The sequence below is a fragment of the Dendrobates tinctorius genome, unplaced genomic scaffold, assembly GCF_039654945.1.
Source record: "Dendrobates tinctorius isolate UK_male_01 unplaced genomic scaffold, ASM3965494v1 ptg000120l, whole genome shotgun sequence".
NCBI lineage: Eukaryota > Metazoa > Chordata > Amphibia > Anura > Dendrobatidae > Dendrobates > Dendrobates tinctorius.
In genome coordinates, this window is record NW_027361788.1 from 6,658,196 (window position 1) to 6,678,741 (window position 20,546).

At 43.3% G+C, this 20,546-nt stretch overlaps 1 protein-coding gene across 1 annotated transcript in view; it reads left to right on the forward strand.

Moving 5' to 3' along the window:
• Positions 1 to 20,546, forward strand: part of ADGRD2 (adhesion G protein-coupled receptor D2) — a 739,028-nt gene that overhangs the window by 24,190 nt on the left and 694,292 nt on the right. The window contains exon 5 of the mRNA XM_073541421.1: positions 19,420 to 20,055. Coding sequence (XP_073397522.1) covers positions 19,420 to 20,055 — 636 coding nt within the window. The remainder of the gene's footprint in view (positions 1 to 19,419; positions 20,056 to 20,546) is intronic.

Below are 20,546 nucleotides of genomic sequence, written 5' to 3' on the forward strand. Positions count from 1 at the left end.
AACAGAGGCTAGGCAGACATCTGTCTGGGATGATTTAGTGAATCCTAATTTGAGCAGTGGGTTGGACTGGATGACCCAGGAGGTCCCTTCCAACTCTACCATTCTATGATTCTATGATTTTTTTTCTCCTACATGATATGAAAACAAACGTCAAAAAGAAGCACTTTAACTACGGCCAAAGTAACCAATTTAAAATATAAGTTCATTGAAAATTCATAGAAAATAATATATAAAATGTAAGACAAAATACCACAGGTACAGAAAAAAGAAAAGTGGGCACATCGGGGAATAAGTAATAGCCATAACAGTTTACAAAACTCCAAGTAATAAACAGTGTCCGTTGATACAGACACTGAATGGTAATCAATTACCACATTGTACATAAACATTTTCAATGTGAGTACAGCATTAGTCCAGTATTCCCTAGTACATACAGCACATTATAATTACAGTCACAGGGAAAATGAGGATATATTCTCAATGCGTCAGAAAGCAATGGATAATAGGACAGATCGCTTTGCTCCATTTCCTAGAATATAACCGCATAGTTGCAGAAGTACATACAATATAACATAGGTGTAAGGCAATGCAGCACAGTCAGAAGCCTATTATGTAACTCAAGGACAAAAGGAGGTATATTTACCTGAGGGCAGCAACCGGGGACCCACCACACCCAACGCGCATTTCTCTCTGAAATTCTTCGTCATCCTACTTGACATGGCCAATTTCTGTTTTTGCATTTTTGTTGTTTTCCTCTCCTTCCCAGAGCCATAACTTTTTTAAAAATGTTTTGCCCACATAGCCATATCAGGCCTTTTTTTTTGCAGGAGAAATTATACTTTTAAATTACACCATTCATTTTACCACATTGTGTGCTGGAAAACGGGGGACAAAATTCCTAGTGCAGAGGAAAAATAGTGAAGAAACTGCAATTCTCACATTTTTTTTTTTTTAATTGTTTTTACGGTGCACATCAGTACAATTAAGGCAATGATAAACATGTCCATGCTTATTTTAGTGGTGAAGACACAGAACGGTTTTATTTTTCAGTCAGTGGAGCTGTGTGATGTCTTATTTTTTGCATGACAAGACAACGTTTTTGATAACATTTTGAGATGTAATGTTTTGATTGCTTTTTGCAGCATTCTTTGTATTTTTATTACCTTTCTTTGGTTACGGTGTTTACCAATCGAGTTAATAATTTTTACATTTTGATAAATGAGACTTTTATGAATGCGTTGATACCACATGTGTATTTTTTTCTTTATTTTTAATAAGACAAAAAGGGGGGTGATTTGAATGCTTTATTTTTTTTATTTTTTTTTTTACTGTTCTGTACACATTTTAGTTCCCTTAGTGATTAAAGCTGTGATCATCAGATCACTTGTATTTATATGGCGATGCCACAGCATTGCTGCATATAGTGAAAACCATGGCCCCCTTTGAAGCCTGGCCACAGTTTGTGTTTCAGGGGACCTATGTAATGACAAGCATGGGGTTAGTCAACAGACCATCCTGCTGTCATAGTAATCCATCAGCAACCCATTATTACATCATGGGCGTGCTGATGGGTGCATGGAATGTCGTGCTCCCCTGTTTGTGCAGAGTTTGACAATGACATTTAACAGGTTACCAATCATGCGCTGTGCTTGAACTACCCATGATTGTTAGAGGCAGGGTCCTGGCTGTAATACACAACCATGACCTGCTGAATATGGGGCTTTATACACCTGCTACTGACTTGCGCTGTGCATGAAGGGAGGGGTTAGCGGTGCCATCCATGAAGGGGTTAATGATATGCAAATGATGGAATGGAAACAAAATTTTCCAAACATCTCGATTTTGTCCAGTATTGCGTATAAGCGCCATGAACAGAAATTCCCGAACTTGTAGCCTTGGTTGCTTGTTCTTGAGGCTCCCTGTGCAATTTCCCACCAATAACTTCCCAGATGTGCTCAATGGGAGACTAGTCCGGAGACCCCACAATCCATGTTTAGACTGCTTACAGAATCACGAGCAACGTGCAGACTGGCGTTGTGTTGGAAAAGTGCTCCTTTGACACTTTGGAACAATCGCTGTAACACGGGTTCTACCACCATCAATGTAACTTGGAGCTGCTATTGTGCCTGGAATTAAGACTACAGGAATCCAGTTATCGAACATTGACACTGTAGTCCTGAAATAATGATGACCCATATGGCGCTGCCCACGTGTGGGTTTTTTAAGATTTGAAGGATTGCGCATAGTGATATATTGTGTACTCCAATTAAATGTCACATATCTCTATTTCAAGCATGATTGTTTTCACACAAACCATCAGAAGCCCTTTGTGCCACATTGTCCTACAAGCCAGATGCCCAGCTACAGGTTCTTGTTGGCATATGCAACAGAAATGGACTTATTGTTTATGTAAAGGAGGACTTTACACTAGCCTGACAGCAGATGGCGATAGTGTGAAGTTAAATGTTTGCTGTATTTTGGGGAGGGAAATTCTCTCTTGTTTTTGTTACTTTTACTTTCGCTTTTGACTTTATTATACCAGCAGCACGGGCTGTGTGCTTCTGAATTCTTATCTCATGTTTACCCATATGAAGTAAATACTATTTACTGAAGATACCTTGCTCAGTGAAGCTCTCTGGTGTATCAGTGGATTATCAAAAGATACTCTCTGCTACAGGTTATGGGTCCAGACACCAAGAACAGGAGATAGTCCCAGACACCCAGGAGATAAATCCAGGCACCGGAGAAGCAGATAAGATAAAACCCAGTGAACGGAGACTGAAAAAAAAATCCAGATACAGAGGGACAAAGGAATTTATGACCCAGGAACTGGAGGACCGCACACTGGAGATCATTACAGAGAATCACCACACACAGGATATACAGGAACTCTCAAGAAGAAAGAAGAATATCTTCATAAAACAAGTAAGATTATATAAAAATGATGTGCAGCACTTAGCTAAAACTCACAGTAGCTATGCTGAACAGTGAAAATTATCAGTTATGGAAATTCAAAGTAGAGATGTTGTTATCTAAACATGATTTATGGGAAGTAATTACTACAGATAGACCTGATGAAGATAATCAGACATGGGATAGAAAGAATAGAGAAGCTAGAGCCACCATTAGCTTATTAGTGGATGATGCTCAATTAATACACATAAGAAATGAAGAAACAGCGAAAGGAATGTGGGACGCATTAAGAAAATTATATGAAAGACCCAGTTTAAATCACAAGCTATTTCTATTAAGAAAGCTTTACAGTATGAGACTGAGTGCAAATGACGACATGCAGAAGCACATATTCTCAATGATGGAAGTAATATCACAGCTAAAGTCTATTGGTGAAGACATTAAAGAAAGTCATGTAGCAGAAATATTATTGTGCAGTTTACCAGATTCGTGTACAGCCTTGATAAATGCCCTAGAGACAAGACCAGAAAAAGACATCACATTAGATTTTGTGAAAACAAGACTAATAGATGAATATCAGAGAAGAAAAGAACAGACAAATGATTCCTCTACTGAAAAAGACAGTGGAAACACTCTTAAAGCTACAGAATTTAAAAAACCCTATAATAAAGAGAATGTTTCAGATGTAAGAAAAAAGGTCATTTAAAGAAAGACTGTACCATATGGAAAGCAGAACAACAAAAAATACAACATAGAGAGCTTACACAGAAAGTGAAAAACACAATTTCCGATTCATGTGAGAATAATTGGAATGGCACATTTAATGTAACAGACAAGAAATCATCACTTGGTTTATTAATTCAGGAGCAACGAGTCATATGACAAGTGTTAGGGCTAGCGGAACACACCAAATAATAAAATAATAGTAAGGTGTGTTCGCAGCCCAGGGTCCACCGTGCAGGGGTGGTAAACTGCTGCTTAGTAATGGTGGAAGTATAAAGCAGTGTACAAAAGCGGTCACAGAACTCTGCCCCAAGGACACAAGGTCAGAGTCCCTCTAGACCTTCTGAGCGCGCGTCGTCGCACCTGTGGACGCCACTATAGATGCTGACTATGGATTGACGAGCACGCGCACTGTGGACACTGATGCCTGTCTCAGACTCTGTCCTGCCGACACCTAAGCCTGGGCGCATAACAGGCTAGGCTGCACAACACATGGGTACCAAGGGTAGGGGTTTCTTAATGAGTCATTCACCAGAGACATTCATACATGCATACGACACTCACTCCTCATAGTCTGATAATGCAGTCCATACTAGCGCATGGCCGAGCGGCCATGCAAACCTTTTATTGCTGCGTCCTTCCGGGGCCTTCCTGACCTTTCTGATGGTCCAATCCGAACTGGAGGAAGGACCTGAGCATGTGACCACCGATCACCAATGAGAGATCGCCCCACGGGCATGCTCAGTGGACCAAAAGGAGGACTGGAGTAGGTCGCTGCTGACCAGCATGTTTTGCTATAGCTGGGCCAGAGGTGGCAGCAGCAACCAAACCAACAGAGCTGGTTTGAGCAGAATGCCGGGATCGACGAGTCTGCTGAGCAGGCTCCTCTGTGGCCGAAGAGGAATGGGAGACCACCGGATGCAAGGCTCGGGACTCCCGCTGTGAAGCTACAGGAACCCGACGCCTAACAATGAGTGACAAGAATTTCTTCACTGATATTGATTTAGATAAGAAGGAAGCCATTTATCTTGCAGATGGAAGCAAAATAACCGCAGAAGGTATAGGCCAAGGTATGATAAACTGTTCAAACAAGTTTGGACAAGATTCAAAGATACTTCTACAGAATGTGTTGTATGTTCCAAAATTGGCAGGCGGATTGTTATCTGTGAAGCGTTTAACAGCTAAAGGACTCACTGTAAAATTCAAAGACAATGAGTGGCAATTCTAGCAGGAAACAAGGTGATAACCAATGTCAAGGCAGATGAACAATTATATCATCTTGACACACCAAAGGAACAGATGAAGGTATGTTCACATGATCACAAGAACTGTATTCATGTGTGGCATGGATATCTATGACACAGACACCCTGACAGTATAAGGGAACTACAAAGAAAAGAATTGACAAAAGATGTAAAGATATCAGATTGCTCAATTACCGTAAGATGTGAATGTTGCATAAAATCTAAAGCCACAAGAATGTCTATTCCAAAAGAAAGTGAGATGAAAAGCAAAAGACCACTTGATTTGGTGCATACTGACGTGTGTGGACCCATGCAAGTGACAACATCAGGAGGAAATAGATACATGGTGATTTTCATAGTTGACTACTCAAGATACACAGTCACATACTTAATTAAGAATAAAAGTGAAGTTTTTGATAAACTTGTAGACTATGTAACAAGGTCGAGTAACAGATTTCAAAGGAAACCAATTGTCATTGGGTTGCCCTCTCACACCCAGGGCAGCGGGGTACTCGGTACAGGGCCAGTGTCAAGGCGAGAATGTGTCACAGCAGCGGTGACCCGGTCTGTGGCCCTGGGCGCCCAATATCAATGGCGGTGATGTTAATGGTGTTAAAGTTTATTAGAATAGTTCGTGACGCCACCCTTGGTGTTTGGCAAGTAAGATGTTGAGCCATCGCTGCATGCAGATCCGCTGGGACTGATGGTGTGGTGCATCAAAGATAGTGTTGCTCCCCACAGGTGGAGCTGTAGTCCCTGGGCTGTCTAGGTGCAATGTATGCGGAGAGGAGCAGAATGGTATAGATGTTGCTACCCAGGTGTAGCGGTGCTGGAATAACTGGAGGACATCAGGGTGTGCGGTTCCAAGGCTTTACTTACTGTTTGCAGTTCACACACACGCCGCCTCCGTACTGTGCTCTCCAGGTCAGGGCTCCAGCCAACCTCCAGGCCAGATAGGGTTCTCCCTTCCACACTCCGCCAATATGTACCTTCACTGAACGACTCCTCCAATGCACATTTAGGTGTGAAGCACTCCAGTACTTAGTTACCCTGGAATGCCTCTCTCTAGGTGTTCCTAGTCTCTACTTGTATGACAAACAGCTGTAGCCTGCTTCGGGGACTCCTCACTGCGTCCCGGCTCTCTATTCAGTTGCTGTTGTGTCCCAAGTCTATGATGGGAGCAAGGCGTTAGCGGCTCACTACTCCTCCGGTGTCTGTTGCCAAACATAAAGATCCAATCAACCTTGGGGACCGGGCCCCGGCCTTTGCGCTCTGGACTGGAAGGGTTCTCTATCTTTCTTCAACCAGCTTCCCACTGTCCTTCTATTCTCCTTCGTTCCGATCTGTTCTCTCTCTCTTATGGTTATCAATCTTATCAGTCTCTTTCTCTGGTCTTTCTCGTGTCAGCAGCCCAGATCACTGGGACCTGCTGCAGCACGTCCTTCAGACACCCATCTTCTCTCTTCTCTCTCCAACTAACCAACCACCAACCAACCTCTAACTCTCACTCTTCCCACTCTTTTATATCATCTCACTCCACCCGCCTCCCAGCACATCTCGTGTTACGAAGTAGGGTTCCACGAGGGGTGCTCTGCTAACCCCCAGCCTGAAGCTGTTAGGTGGCCCCACTGAACTATCCTGTGTGAGGAATGCAGGTGTCGAGTGTGGTCAGGAGTTCCCACCTTACCTGGATGGTGGGGCACTACACCTTAGGAGAAGGTGAAGTACCTCTGTGGCGACTGAAGCCTCAGGGGCGCCACATCATCAGAAGTGATAATGGAGGTGAATTTACAGGTGACAACATAGAAAACTACTTAAGACAGAATGGAATAGAACACCAGAAAACTGTTCCGTACACACCTGAACAAAATGGAGTAGCAGAAAGGAAAAACAGAACTCTGACAGAAATGATGAGATGTATGCTGACAGATTCCAAAGTACCAGAGAAATATTGGGGTGAGGCAGCAATGACAGCTGCATATCTACAGAACAGACTTTTTTTCAGAAAACTGAAGAAAACTCCATATAAACTGTGGCAAGGTATGAAACCAAGTGTCAATCATTTAAAAGTTTTTGGATGTAAAGTTTTTGTATTCATTCCAACATAAAAACGTTCCAAACTTCAAAACAGATCCATGGAGGGAATATTTGTTGGATATAGTGAAAATTGCAAGGGATACAGAATCCTAGATCCCAAAACAGACAGAGTCATGGTAACAGTGTGACATTCATTGAGGATCTAAATGAAGACACTATGATTTCAATTGACTCAAGAAGTATCTGATGAGAAAGTAGTTGAAATTGATGAAGAACAAAATACTGAAAATGAAGAAATACAACTACAAACAGACACAGAACCAAGACGTTCAATGAGAGAGAACAAAGGTAAACCACCAAAACGTCTCTCATACAAGACAAGCACAAGTAAAATTTATGAACCTACATCTTCTGAAGCCATATCTAAACTCCCTAAAGAAGAAGCTAATAAATGGATAGAAGCAACAGAAATGAAATCCATGCATGACTCAAATACATGGACACTGACAGATTTGCCAGAAGGAAGAAAAGCCATAAGATGTAAATGGATTTTTAAAGTAAAATACCAAACAGATGGCACACCTGAGAGATACCGAGCAAGACTCGTAGCTAAAGGGTATTCTCAAAAATATGGAGAAGACTATGATGAGACATTTGCTCCAGTTGTCAAGAATACGACAATAAGAACTTTACTTACAGTTGCAGCAATGAAACAGATGGAACTGATACATCTGGATGTAAAGACAGCATTTTTGAATGGAGATTTAACAGAAGACATTTACATGGAGCAACCTCCAGGATTCAAAGATTAAATAAACTCAAACAAAGTTTGCAAACTACAGAAAACCATATATGGTTTAAAGCAAGCAGCTAAAACATGGAATGACAAAATCACGGAAGTGCTTACAAATGAAAATTTTCAAAGAAGCTAAGCTGATCCATGCTTGTACACAAAAAGGCTGATGAATAGATGGATTTATGTACTCATATATGTAGACGACATTTTGATTTGTTCTAAACAAGAAAGGGATAAAGAAAACATTCTAAAAGTCCTCAAGCAACATTTTGAAATCAAAGACTTGGGAAATGTGAAACAGTACCTAGGAATACAGATAGAAAGAGAAGAAGATGGAAGTTTCCTACTGAATCAAAATCACATGATTCAAGACATAACAGAAAAATTTGGATTGAAGGATGCAAAAACAGTAAAGTCTCCAATGGAAACTAATCTTAAAGAGATGAATAGTGAGAAAAATATGCTACCAAATAATGAAGAATACAGAACAGCAATAGGAAAGCTACTGTATCTAGCAACTGTAACAAGGCCAGACATCACAGCAGCAGTAGGAATCCTGAGTAGAAAGGTGTCAAAACTAGAGATGAGCAACTTTGCCTTTTTTAGGGTCGAGTCGGGTTTCATGAAACCCGACATTTGCAAAAGTCAGGTGGAACGAAATCGGCCGACTATAGGGAAAAGTCGGAGGCCGACTGAAACACGAAACCCAATGCAAGTCAATGGGGAAGCAAAGTCGGCAGGGAGTGGAGGACAGTAAACACACCTACAGTGCCCATTTCAATGCCAAAAACATCAATTCTTATTAGTGAAGCTTGTCAACCTTAATTTACTTCATAATAATAGTTACGCATTGAAAACTGGGGGTTATTTGGCTAAAGTTGTGGCGGTGTAGGGCTGGCTCCAGGTTTGCATGTGCCCTGGGCCAAAGACTGTCACTGCGCCCCTTTAACACATACCACAACTCATGATGCTCTGATACGGCACAGAAATATAGGCATAGTACAATGGCAAATACTTCACTGCTTACATGACTGATCTATTTTAAATTGTACAATAGCTCAAAAAAGGACAGTATATTACTCCATACAGTATTATGGCCACCACATTGTGCGCAATACAGAATAATGAGCCCATATATTTCTCCATACAGAATAATTGGTCACATATAATGTTCCATACAGTATATGATGAGCTCCATATAATGCTACAGTATATGATGGTCACTATGGATGATGCTCCAGTGTGTTATGGAACCAAATAATGCTCCATATATAATGGGCCCCATTTCTAATGCTCCAGTGTATAATGTGCCCCATAGATGCTGCTCCAGTGTCTGATCTGCCCCATTTATAATGCTCCAGTATATGATGGGCCTCATGGATAATGCTCCAGTGTATGATGGGCCCAAATAATGCTCCATATATAATGGGCCCCATTTCTAATGCTCCAGTGTATAATGTGCCCCATAGATGCTGCTCCAGTATCTGATCTGCCCCATTTATAATGCTTCAGTATATGATGGGCCTCATGGATGATGCTCCAGTGTATGATGGGCCCAAATAATGCTCCATATATAATGGGCCCCATTTCTAATGCTCCAGTGTATAATGGGCCCCATAAATGCTGCTCCAGTGTCTGTTGTCCCCCATTTGGAATGCTCCAGTATATGATGGGCCTCATTTTTAATTATCCCAGGCATGGTATATGAAAAGAGCTCCATGGAGTAATCCGAAGTGTGTGCTGCCGCATCCTTCACTTTTGGTGTGGGTGAAGGACACAAGGAAAGGGGTTGCTCCTGACCAGAAGTCTGCACTGATGACTCAGTGCTTGCATTTTTTTAAACTTCAGAAGAGGAGGTGATAGAGCTGGAGGCTGTTTCAGCAATGAAAGCCAAAAACAGTTCCTGATGCTCCGGCTTTAAAAGCAGTCTACCTACTCCCAGAAAAGGGAACCAAGTTACAGGCCATCCGGAGTTACACCATGATGCAGGCTCAACACCTCCTGCCTTAGCTGCTATTGTGTTTTTGGCACTACCTGCAGATGCACCACCACCACCATCAGTACCAGGTGGCCCCCCACGCCCACGTCCGCGTCCTCTTCCACCTTACTTCCTCATGTTTTGGAAAATGGACCCAAAATACCAGCAGATATATTGTACTGTATCAGAAGCGTACAGCTCTATACAGTCTAGGGATAACAGTAAATCTCCGTACATATGTGATGAGTCATACACAGATGCTCACAGGCTCAGTATGGCTTACACAATAAAATAAAAAGTTGAAAAAGGGTACAGTATCACTAGATACAAGGTATATATAGTATAGTGTAAACATTATGAATCTCCATATATATTTCAGGAGGCAGACACAAACGCTCTCAGGCCCAGTAAGAATTACACAAGAATATGAAAAGCTGTAAATGGGTAATGTAACACAAGCGTACAGCTGTATACAGTGTTGGGGTAATCTTAAAGCTCCAAATATATTTTCGGAGTAACAGACAGACGTTCACAGGCTCATTATGGATTACACCAGAATCTAAATAGCAAAAAAGGTTACTGTATCAGAAGGGTACAGCTGTATACAGTGTTGGCCAAATTTGAAATCTCGGTATATATTTCCGGAGTCACCCTCAGACGCTCACTCAGTCTGGGCTTGACCATAATAAAAAATGTTGTAAAAAAGGTACTGGATAACAAGATAGCAAGTATATATATTATAAGGTACAATTGAAATCTCCGTATATATAGTCCCGTAGTCACGCTCAGACGCTTACTCAATAAGGATTTGACCGTAATACTAAATGTCGAACAAAGGTACTGTATAACAAGATACAAGCTGTATCGAGTATAGGGTAAAAATTGGTATCTCCGATTCACCGTATATATAGAAGGCATAAACCACACACGCTCACTCACTATGGATGATACCATAATAAAAAATTTTGAGCAAAGGTACTGTATCAGCACATACCAGGAAAAGAAAAAGGGAAAGTTATTCGAAGCGTACAACAGTAAACAGTGTTGTGGTACTTTTAAATCTACGTATATATTTCAATCTCAGTAAGCCAGTCCAGACTCTCCGCTACTGGAAACTACATGGATACAAGTACAGACGGAAAGTTGAGTGTTAGCAGAAATTTGGGAATTACTCATCACGGGAAAACCTCCCAGTAGATGTTGCAGAGGCGAGGCAGACCCTCAATTACTGTGTCTGTTGAGACAGCGAAAACCGTTCTTTGTGAAGAAAGGATTGCTTTATCGCAGTAGTGTGGATCACATCACCGTTACTCATCTCCATCAAATTGTGATCACGCGGAGAGATGTACCCATGGTCCTCACTGCCTATCATGATGTGTCTGGTCATTTTGGAGTGCAAAAGACAGAAGCCACAGGCCATAGGCGATTCTATTGGATTGGCATAAGAGGAGACATTGAAAAATGGTGGCAGGAATGTCACACATCTGTGACTATCACAACTATGAAAGGTGATCATAAAGCACCACTGCATCCGCTTGTAAGTTGACATCCATTACAAATGGTAGCCATTGATCATCTGAAGGTAGAGGCCAGCAGGACAGGCCATAGCTACATCTTAACCATCATCGATCAATACACCAAATTTCTAGTGGCTGTCCCTGTGAAGGATTTAACTGGCCAGACTACACAGCGGTGGAGCAGGGAGAGGTAAGTATTGCAACTTGCAAGTGCTGTGGCCATGACCAAGCAGGGGGGGCACACTTGTGGGCAATGGTACTGGCACAGGGCTCCTCATAGTACGCTGGTGTGTCTGACGGCGAGTGGGCCCCCCCGTCAGAGACACTGTATTGTACTATGAGGGGCCCTGTGCCAGTGCCGTCGACCATCAGTGGGCCCATCCACCTTTTCAGAGCAACGGCACTTGCCTGGGTGCGCCAGATGCTGACCCCAGCCCTTGGGGGGGTGGGCAGCCCAGTTAGGGAGGTTTAAAAAATGGCATATGTTGATGTGTAGGCTGGACATTCAGCTGCTGCAAGTGGCAGAATTGGGCAAGTCTGAGGAAGAGGAGGACAAAAGCAAGGCAGTTTTCTGGCAACCTATGTGTCATCAGGGGAAGGTGGCACAAAATCCTTTGAAACCCATGCATGGTTCATTTTAACGAAGGTTAGATCATCAACATTTTGGGTCGACAGACGGGTCCTTTATTCTGTCAGGATTGATCCAGCAGCACTGAAGACTCTTTCAGATAACACACTAGCAGCAGGGCAAGCCAGCTCCTGTAAGGCATAGTGTGCCTGACGAAGCCACCTAGAGTGGAGACACGCGTCGGGTCCCTCCACTCCGCCTGCTCCACTCCACTCCACATGGGTTTTGTATTTTGCTGATTTGCATATGTGCTGACTATTGAGGGCAGCTATCTTTGCCTTTTTGACCCCCTCTAGCCCCTAATGGTTTTGATTATGTGGGTTATCTGTATACTACATGCCTGACCTAAGTTTGGGGTATCTATATTCTCAAAGGTGGTTTACTTAGATTGCATTGCCTTTATCTTTCATGTACTCTATTTGAACAAGACATTCTTTGGGCTATGTTATTCTATGTATGGTAATCTATGCTATCAGTGTTTACCCCTTTTTCGGCTGGAAATTCATTCCCCACTATAATTACATATTGTTTATTTCTCTAACTCATGTATGGTTCAATGTTTCTATTTGTGGGTATATATACCTTTTATTTGCGGATGCTGTTTACGGACCTAGGGTTATATGTATTATTCCCGGGGGGGGGGGGGGTGTTTTGGTAGCAGGTGGTCATGCTCTATTATGAGTGCTGTGTAATTTGTGCATGTGTCACATGTGTGACCATTTTTTAAAGTTTTTAACATTTTCTGTGTCTGTTTCTCTGTGTCCAATAAAATTTGTATTTTATATGCTATTTCCTGCCCAGGGTGATCCCCTGTTTGTGGCCTATTTCTTTTTTATTTTTTGTTAATTACTTGCAGTGGTATAGGTCAAGATTGGATCCCCTTAAATAGTTCGGAGGTGCCCCCGTTCTTTGGCTTCTACTTCCAATATTATGTCTAGGTTCTCCTGTGGCATGATGTTGTGTAATTTGCCTTTGTAGCGTGGATCGCGGATGCTGGCCAGCCAGTAGTCATCATCCCTCATCATTTTGGCAATGCGGGGGTCCCTTTTTAGGATCTGCAAGGCATAATCGTACATGTGGGCCAATGTTCCATGTGTCAATAATGCACTGCCACTGCTGGGTGGAGGAGCACTTTCTGGCAAATCCACATCCCTACAGTCATGCACAAACACTGTACCTGACCTTGGAACGCCAACATTTTCTCTTGCCCCCTGAGAAGCATCCTCCTGCCCAAAATAATCATCCCCCTCATCCTCTTTCTCTTCTTCCTCCACCTCATCCAGGACAGTTCCCTGACCAGACAATGGCTGACTGTCAGCAAGGCTTCCCTCCTCCTCCTCCTGTTCCTCCTCCACTGCAGACGCCAGATCCTTAATGTGCATCAAACTTTGCATGAGCAGACGCGTAAGTGGGATGCTCATGCTTATGATGGCGTCATCTGCGCTTACCAGCCGTGTGCATTCCTCAAAACACTGAAGGACTTTAGAGAGGTCTTTCAGCTTTGACCACTGCACACCTGACAATTCCATGTCTTCCCTCAAACTGCCTACCCGTGTATCCTCCCACAAATGCATTACAGCCTGCCTCTGTTCGCACAGCCTCTCAACCATGTGCAGGGTGGAGTTCCACCTTGTTGCAACGTCTATGATTAGGCGGTGCTTGGGGAGGTGGAGCAATCGCTGCAGCTTCTGCATATGAGTGGAGTGGACGTTTGAGCGACGGATGTGTGAGCACAGTCTTCGCACCTTATGGAGCAGGGATGTTAACTCTGGATAATTTTTAAGGAAGCACTGCACCACAAGGTTCAAAGTGTGAGCCAGGAAAGGTATGTGTGTGAGTTTTGCACAGGCTATGGCTGCCACAAAATTACGGCCATTATCACTGACTACCTTGCCTGGCTCAAGATGTAGAGTGCCCAGCCATGACTCAGTTTGTCGCTGCAAGTAGTCGGCCAGTACCTCCACGGTGTGTCTGTTGTCGCCCAAAGACATCATCTTTAACACAGCCTGCTGACACTTACAACTAGCTGTTCGATAATGGGACACCTCATGTGCAACACTGCCAGCTGCGGATGGAGTGCTCGTGCGACGGCGCTCTGTGGACGAGCTTTTGCTTATGGAGGAGGAGGGTCGAAAGCCTTCAGCCAACTGTTTCCTATACCGTGGGCTAGGCAGCATTGTACCACCGCCACTGTCCCCTGTGGAGCCTGCATCCACCACATTAATCCAGTGCACAGTGATGGACACGTAACGGCCTTGGCCATGCCTACTGGACCATGCATCTGTTGTGAGGTGCACCTTTCCACTCACTGATTGCTTGAGTGCATGGACAATGCAGTCTTTCACATGCAGGTGGAGGGCTGGGATGGCTTTTCGAGAAAAAAAGTGCCGACTGGGTAGGTCATAGCGTGGGACGGCGTAGGCCATGAGCTCACGGAAAGCTTCGCTTTCAACCAAACGGTAGGGCATCATCTCTAATGAGATTAGTTTGGCGTTCAAACACAATGTACGCGGATGAGAGGATGAGTACTTTCTTGTCCTACTCAGAGTGTCTGGTAGGGTGAGCTGGACGGGAGAGCTGCATATGGGGGAAGTAGTGGTGGACCAGACGGAGTGAGAGGGGGTTGGTGATGGTATTGGTGGTGATGGCCTAGATTCAGTGTTGTGTTGCAAAACCATTGTGATTCCCTGAGTGCTTTGGCCTTGCAACGACACCTCAACATTTAGTGCTGGTGGTGTGCTTAATGGTGGCGGTGGTCTGACAGTTGGGGAAGTGATGGAGCGTTGCTGGCTACCTTCAGTCGGAGCAGGTGCACATGTGCTACCTTAGGTTTTGTAGTCCGTCCACGCTTGCAAGTGCATGTTGAATAAATGTCTAAGCATGCAACTGGTATTCAAATTTCTGAGTTGTTTACCTTGGCTAAAGGTCCTTCCGCACTTCTTACAGGTAACCTTTGCCTCATCAGTAGGATTTTGGACAAAGAAGTGCCACACTGCACTCTTTCTACTATGGTATACATTTTCTGGCCTTGCACGCTGTGCTAAGTTGACCGTCTGGCCAAGCTGTCCTGCAACTCTTTTAGTTTTTGGTCCACGTTTTTGGACAGCTACCGGCCTGCCAGATAACCGCTGCTGCGATGTCAATGCCTGCTGCGGATCCTTCTTCTTATCTGAACTATTGCCAGCGCCACCCTCCTCCCCCAATGGATGCCAATCCGGGTCAAGAACTGGGTCATCCATCACCTCCTCTTCAAAGTCATCTGCACCTTCCTCTTTACCTTCCTCTGTGTCACCTTGTAAGGTGGTATAGTATGTGGGAAGGGGCACCTGAGTTTCATCAGGTTCAGATTCTGGCTCAGTAGACGGCGAGGGCAATGTAGTGCTCTGGGTCAATGTACCAGCAGAATCATCTAGCAGTGGCTGTGCATCAGTGCACTCCATGTCAGATTCATCTTTTACTGGGGAATTCATGATTTGACTGGATAACCCAGGCATGGTGTGTGAAAAGAGCTCCATAGAGTAATCTGAAGTGTGGGCTGCTGCATCCTTAACTTTTGGTGGGGGTGAAGGACACAAGGAAAGGTGTTTTTCCTGACCAGAACCCTGCACTGACGACTCTGTGTTTGCAGCTTTCGAACGTTCAGAAGAGGAGGCAATAGAGCTGGTGGCTGTTTCGGCAATGTACGCCAATACCTGTTCCTGATGCTCTGGCTTTAAAAGCGGTTTTCCTACTTCAAGAAAAGGGAACCTTACTGGCCTTCTTGGGCCAGATGGTGATGCAGGCTGCACACCTCCTGCCTTAGCTGCTATTGTGCTTTTGTCAGAACCAGTGGATGCACCACCACCATCAGTACCAGCTACGCCCCCTTGCCCACGTCCGTGACCTCTTCCACCATACTTCCTCATGTTTGGGAAATTGTACCAAAAATACCAGCAGAGAGATGGTACTGAATGAGGAGCATCCAGCTGTGTAAGGTGTATTTAAAAAATTAAATCTACGTATATATTTTGTTAGTCACTGATGCTCTCCCAGTATGTATTTGACCGTAATCCAACAAGCAGATATACGGAACTGTATCAGAAGTGTACAGCTCTATATGTTTTTTGTGTAACGAACAATCTCCATATATGTATTTACGGAGAGTCACACACAGACACTGACTCTGTATAGATGTGATGTGACTGTAATGCGAACGGCAGATATACAATACTGTTTGAGAATCGGACAGCTCTATACGGTGTCTGTATTGAAAATTGTCAATCTCCGTCTATTTTTATACAGAGTGACACACGCTGTCTCTGTATAGTTTTGACCATAATCAAACAGCTGATATACGAAACTGTTTGAAAAGCTGACAGCTCTATACGGTGTAGGTCTGGAAAAATGGAAAATCTCCTCGGCTTGTTTTTCCAGAGTCACACACAGATAGCTTCTATTTATCCGTGATAACAGCCGGTACACGGTAGTGTGTGAAGAGTGTACACCGCTATACGGTGTCTGTAGGGAAAATTGTCAATCTCCGTCTATTTTTATACGGAGTGACATATGCTGTCTCTGTATAGTTTTGAGCGTAATCAAACACCAGATATACGAAACTGTTTGAAAAGCGGACAGCTCTATAAGGTGTAGGTCTTGAAAAATGGAAAATCTCCTCGGCTTGTTTTTCCAGAGTCACACACAGATAGCTTCTATTTGTCCGTGATACCAGCCGGTACACGGTAGTGTGTGAAGAGCGTACACCGCTATACGGTGTCTGTATGGAAAACTGTCAATCTCCGTATATTTTTATACGGAGTGAGTCACGCTGTCTCTGTATAGTTTTGACCATAATCAAACAGCTGATATACGAAACTGTTTGAAAAGCAGACAGCTCTATACGGTGTAGGTCTGGAAAAATGGAAAATCTCCTTGGCTTGTTTTTCCAGAGTCACACACAGATAGCTTGTATTTGTCCGTGATACCAGCCAGTACATGGTAGTGTGTGAGGAGCATACACCGCTATGCGGTGTGTGAAAAAAATGAACGCTCGGTAACACACCAGAACAAAATAATAAAAGTTGGAGTGCTTTGAAAAAAGCAGTTTGAACAGCAGTGTGCACACAGCAATGCAGCTGTCAGGTAGCCTTAAAAGGCAGCCTAATCACCACCAGCACTGCTGCACACAACAAAAATCTTCCCCTTTCACTGCACACTAACTGTACAGTGAAAAGCGCTATCAGCCGAAGCAATTCTTTATTCTTCTTCCCTGCCTAACGCTCTCCCTTATTCAGAATCACCAGCAGCACCTCTCCCTTTTCTAAGATTGGCAGAAGTAAGATGGTGGTTGGCGGTCACGGCCTTTTATAGCCACTGTGATGCCACACAAAGCCAGCCAATCACTTCAATGCCCTTCTCTAAGATGGTGGTGGCCACTGCCCATGTCATCGCGTTGCCCACAGTGTGCGTCCTCCATCATTGGCTGAGAAAAGGCGCTGAAAGCATTATTTGAAACGCGACTTTGGCGCTCGACTCGGCGACCTCAAGGCCGACCTCACGCTATGGTCGGGTTTCGATCGGCGAAACCCGACTTTGGCGAAAGTCGTCGATTTTTGAATCTGACCGACCTGTTCCGCTCAACTCTAGTCAAAACCAAATAAAGCTGACTGGAATGCTGTAAAGACAGTAATGCGTTATTTGAAAGGAACCAGCAACGTTAAGCTCAAACTACCCACAAGTGATAATTGCATTTTAACAGGATACGTTGATGCAGATTGGGCTGGAGATCCAACTGACAGCAGATCTACCAGTGGACATATTTTTTTCCTCTCAGCTGGACCAATAAGTTGGACAAATAAGAAACAGTCAATTATGACACTGTCTTCAACAGAAGCAGAGTATGTTGCAGCAGCACATGCAAGTCAAGAGGTTCTGTGGTTAAGACAATTGTTGACAGACTTAGGACAACCACAGTTGGAACCAACAAAATTGAAAAAGGACAATCAAGGATGTCTTGTTCTTGCTCAGATGGAAAGAGTCAATCCAAGAACCAAGCATATTGATGTGAAGTATCATTTTTTGAGAGATCATCAGGAATAAGGAGTCTTGAAATTAGAATATTGTCCTACTGAAGAAATGACAGCAGACATCTTCATGAAGGCGTTGAATGCTGATAATCACCAGAGACTAATAAAAAAGTTGGGTTTGATTGAATAAGTCCTTACTGTTGAGAAAGGGTGTTGGCATATGCAACAGAAATGGAATTGTTTATGTAAAGGAGGACTTTACACTAGCCTGACAGCAGATGGCGATAGTGTGAAGTTAAATGTTTGCTGTATTGTGGGGAAGGAAGTTATCTCTTGTTTTTGTTACTTTTACATTCGCTGTGTGCTTCTGAATTCTTATCTCATGTTTACCCATATGAAGTAAATACTGTTTACTGAAGATAACTTGCTCAGTCAAGTTCTCAGGTGTATCAGTGGATTCTCAAACGATACACTCTGCTACAGTTCTCCCTTGACTTCATGCCACTGCCATCAAAGACTATCATGATGGAAGCTGGCAAAGGAGGTCTAGCTTCTTCAGCGATCAGTCAGACTTTTAATCATGATGCAGTAATAGCTGTAAGTTGGTAGGGAGGCCACTTTGGCAAAACCATGAGGAGACCTTCACAAGGGAAATGTAATTGTGTCCCTGGATCTGTTTTTAAATACAAGGCATGTTGCTAATGATGCAATGCGAACCCTGCATGATCTAAACAAGCTAATATGGCCTGCAGTGTCTCCAAACGAGCACATCTGGGATGTCACTGGCCACCAATTTCAAAGGGAGCTGCCAGCAGCTGATCTTTATTAATTGCTTTCCCATGTGTAGGGACGGGCGGACCGGTGGAAGTTTGGCTTCTGGTATCTGACCCAAACTTTTTAAAAAGTTCTGTTCGGGTACCAAAAGAGTACCCAAACTTCCACCCAAAACAGAATCCATTGAAAATAATTGATAACCGAACTGTAAGAAAAAAAATCTATCTTTCTCTTTCTCCTCTGCGCCACCACGGATTTACCCTGTTTAATAGAATTCAGCGCTGAAGAACATTCCTCGTAACCGTGATTGATTTCTGCATGTGGCCCTCATACTTGATACTGAATTAAATGAGATGTTTTTAAAACTTAGTTTCCATTTCATAAATTACATATTCCGTAATTTCCATAAATACACCACTTTTCCTTGATGGTACTGCAATTTCAATGTTGAGCATGGTATCTAGTAAGACTCTAGCAGCAAGATTTCACCTTTCCAGCTAATTATGTGCGCATGTAGCCCTTTCAAAGTCACATCCAGCAATCCCTTTACATGGCCAGTCCTTTTCTCCATAACTTAGAAATCAGCATTTGAATTAATATGCCAATGAAGCTGAAGAGCTATTTGTAGATCTGAAGCCTCTGTCACTCCAGCTCTGTTCGCCACCCAACACCCAGTCCTCCTGCTTAACGGACAGCGTCCATTCTGTGTGACTTCAGGAAAAGGTGTATTTAGTCAAGCAGAAGGAGGCATGTGGTAATGTACTCCGAGACTTGCATGTACTTAATGTTTTTTTCTTCTCTTTTTAGAGCTGCGGCCACTTACTGCTTTGGTTTTTGAGCAGAGAACTGATACCAAATATGCCAAGTTAATGGCAACCTTCCCGTCTTTTCATGACATCACAGTTTGTGCCCATATACAGTGGGACAACACAAGCAAAGATTTTGAAACTGTCTTCTCGTATGCGGTGAAGAATTTCATCAATGAGTTTCAGCTGCGTGGGATGAGCGATGAGGATGGGTTTGTTCGGTTTGCGGTCATAATTCACGGCCAACATTCAGGGTTTTCTTCTATATTCTCTAATGATGGACAATGGCATCACATCTGCATAACTTGGCAAAGACGGAATGAAACCATGAGTCTGTATGCGGATGGTGGATGGAAAGTCTCCTCCAAGATCTCTGCATCAGAGGACATCATCATGGGGGGCATCTTTATCATTGGACAGGATCAAGACTCTTACGGTGGGACATTTAAAGAAAAGGAATCTTTTAGCGGTAATATCACTAGTCTCAATGTCTGGGCGAAGGTTCTCAGTCAGGACCAGATACAAAGGCTGTCACTATGCCATAAACTGGAGCAGGACATTGTCTTTGGATGGACCACCCACAAACTGGAAATTGAGCCTACACTGAAAAAACTGCAGGTGAACTCTGTCTGTTCAGGTATGAGGCAGCTGGAGGGGTTGGGGAAGTTATTATGCTTTCTAGAAGGGAATTTTAGGTAGCCAAGAGTTTTCCTGTTTTCATCTTTTAGTGCGAAACTTTCAAATACACTCCATTTTCATGGTCATTGCTTGCAGTCAGTGAATAGGAATATTCGGGGTAAAATCTTGTTCTGATAATGTTACGCCAACACTGATACATCTTTCACTATGAGAGTTTTGGCCGTCTTAAAGGGGGTATTCTGAAAACATGATTTTGGTGGCCTGCTTTTTTCAATAGGGCATTAATGTCATTTTGGAGGGGTTCAACTACTGAATAATTAACCAAAAAGCACCTTCTCAACTGGCGTGAATAGTTTAATCCCTAAATTGGTGTGAATATTGTAGTCTCTGATAAAAACAGTGGAGGAGAAAAGCGCAAAAATAGGGCCTTATTCGGTAATAATAATCAAGGATGGCATCCATATGTGTTACACTGATCCCCGATTGTGT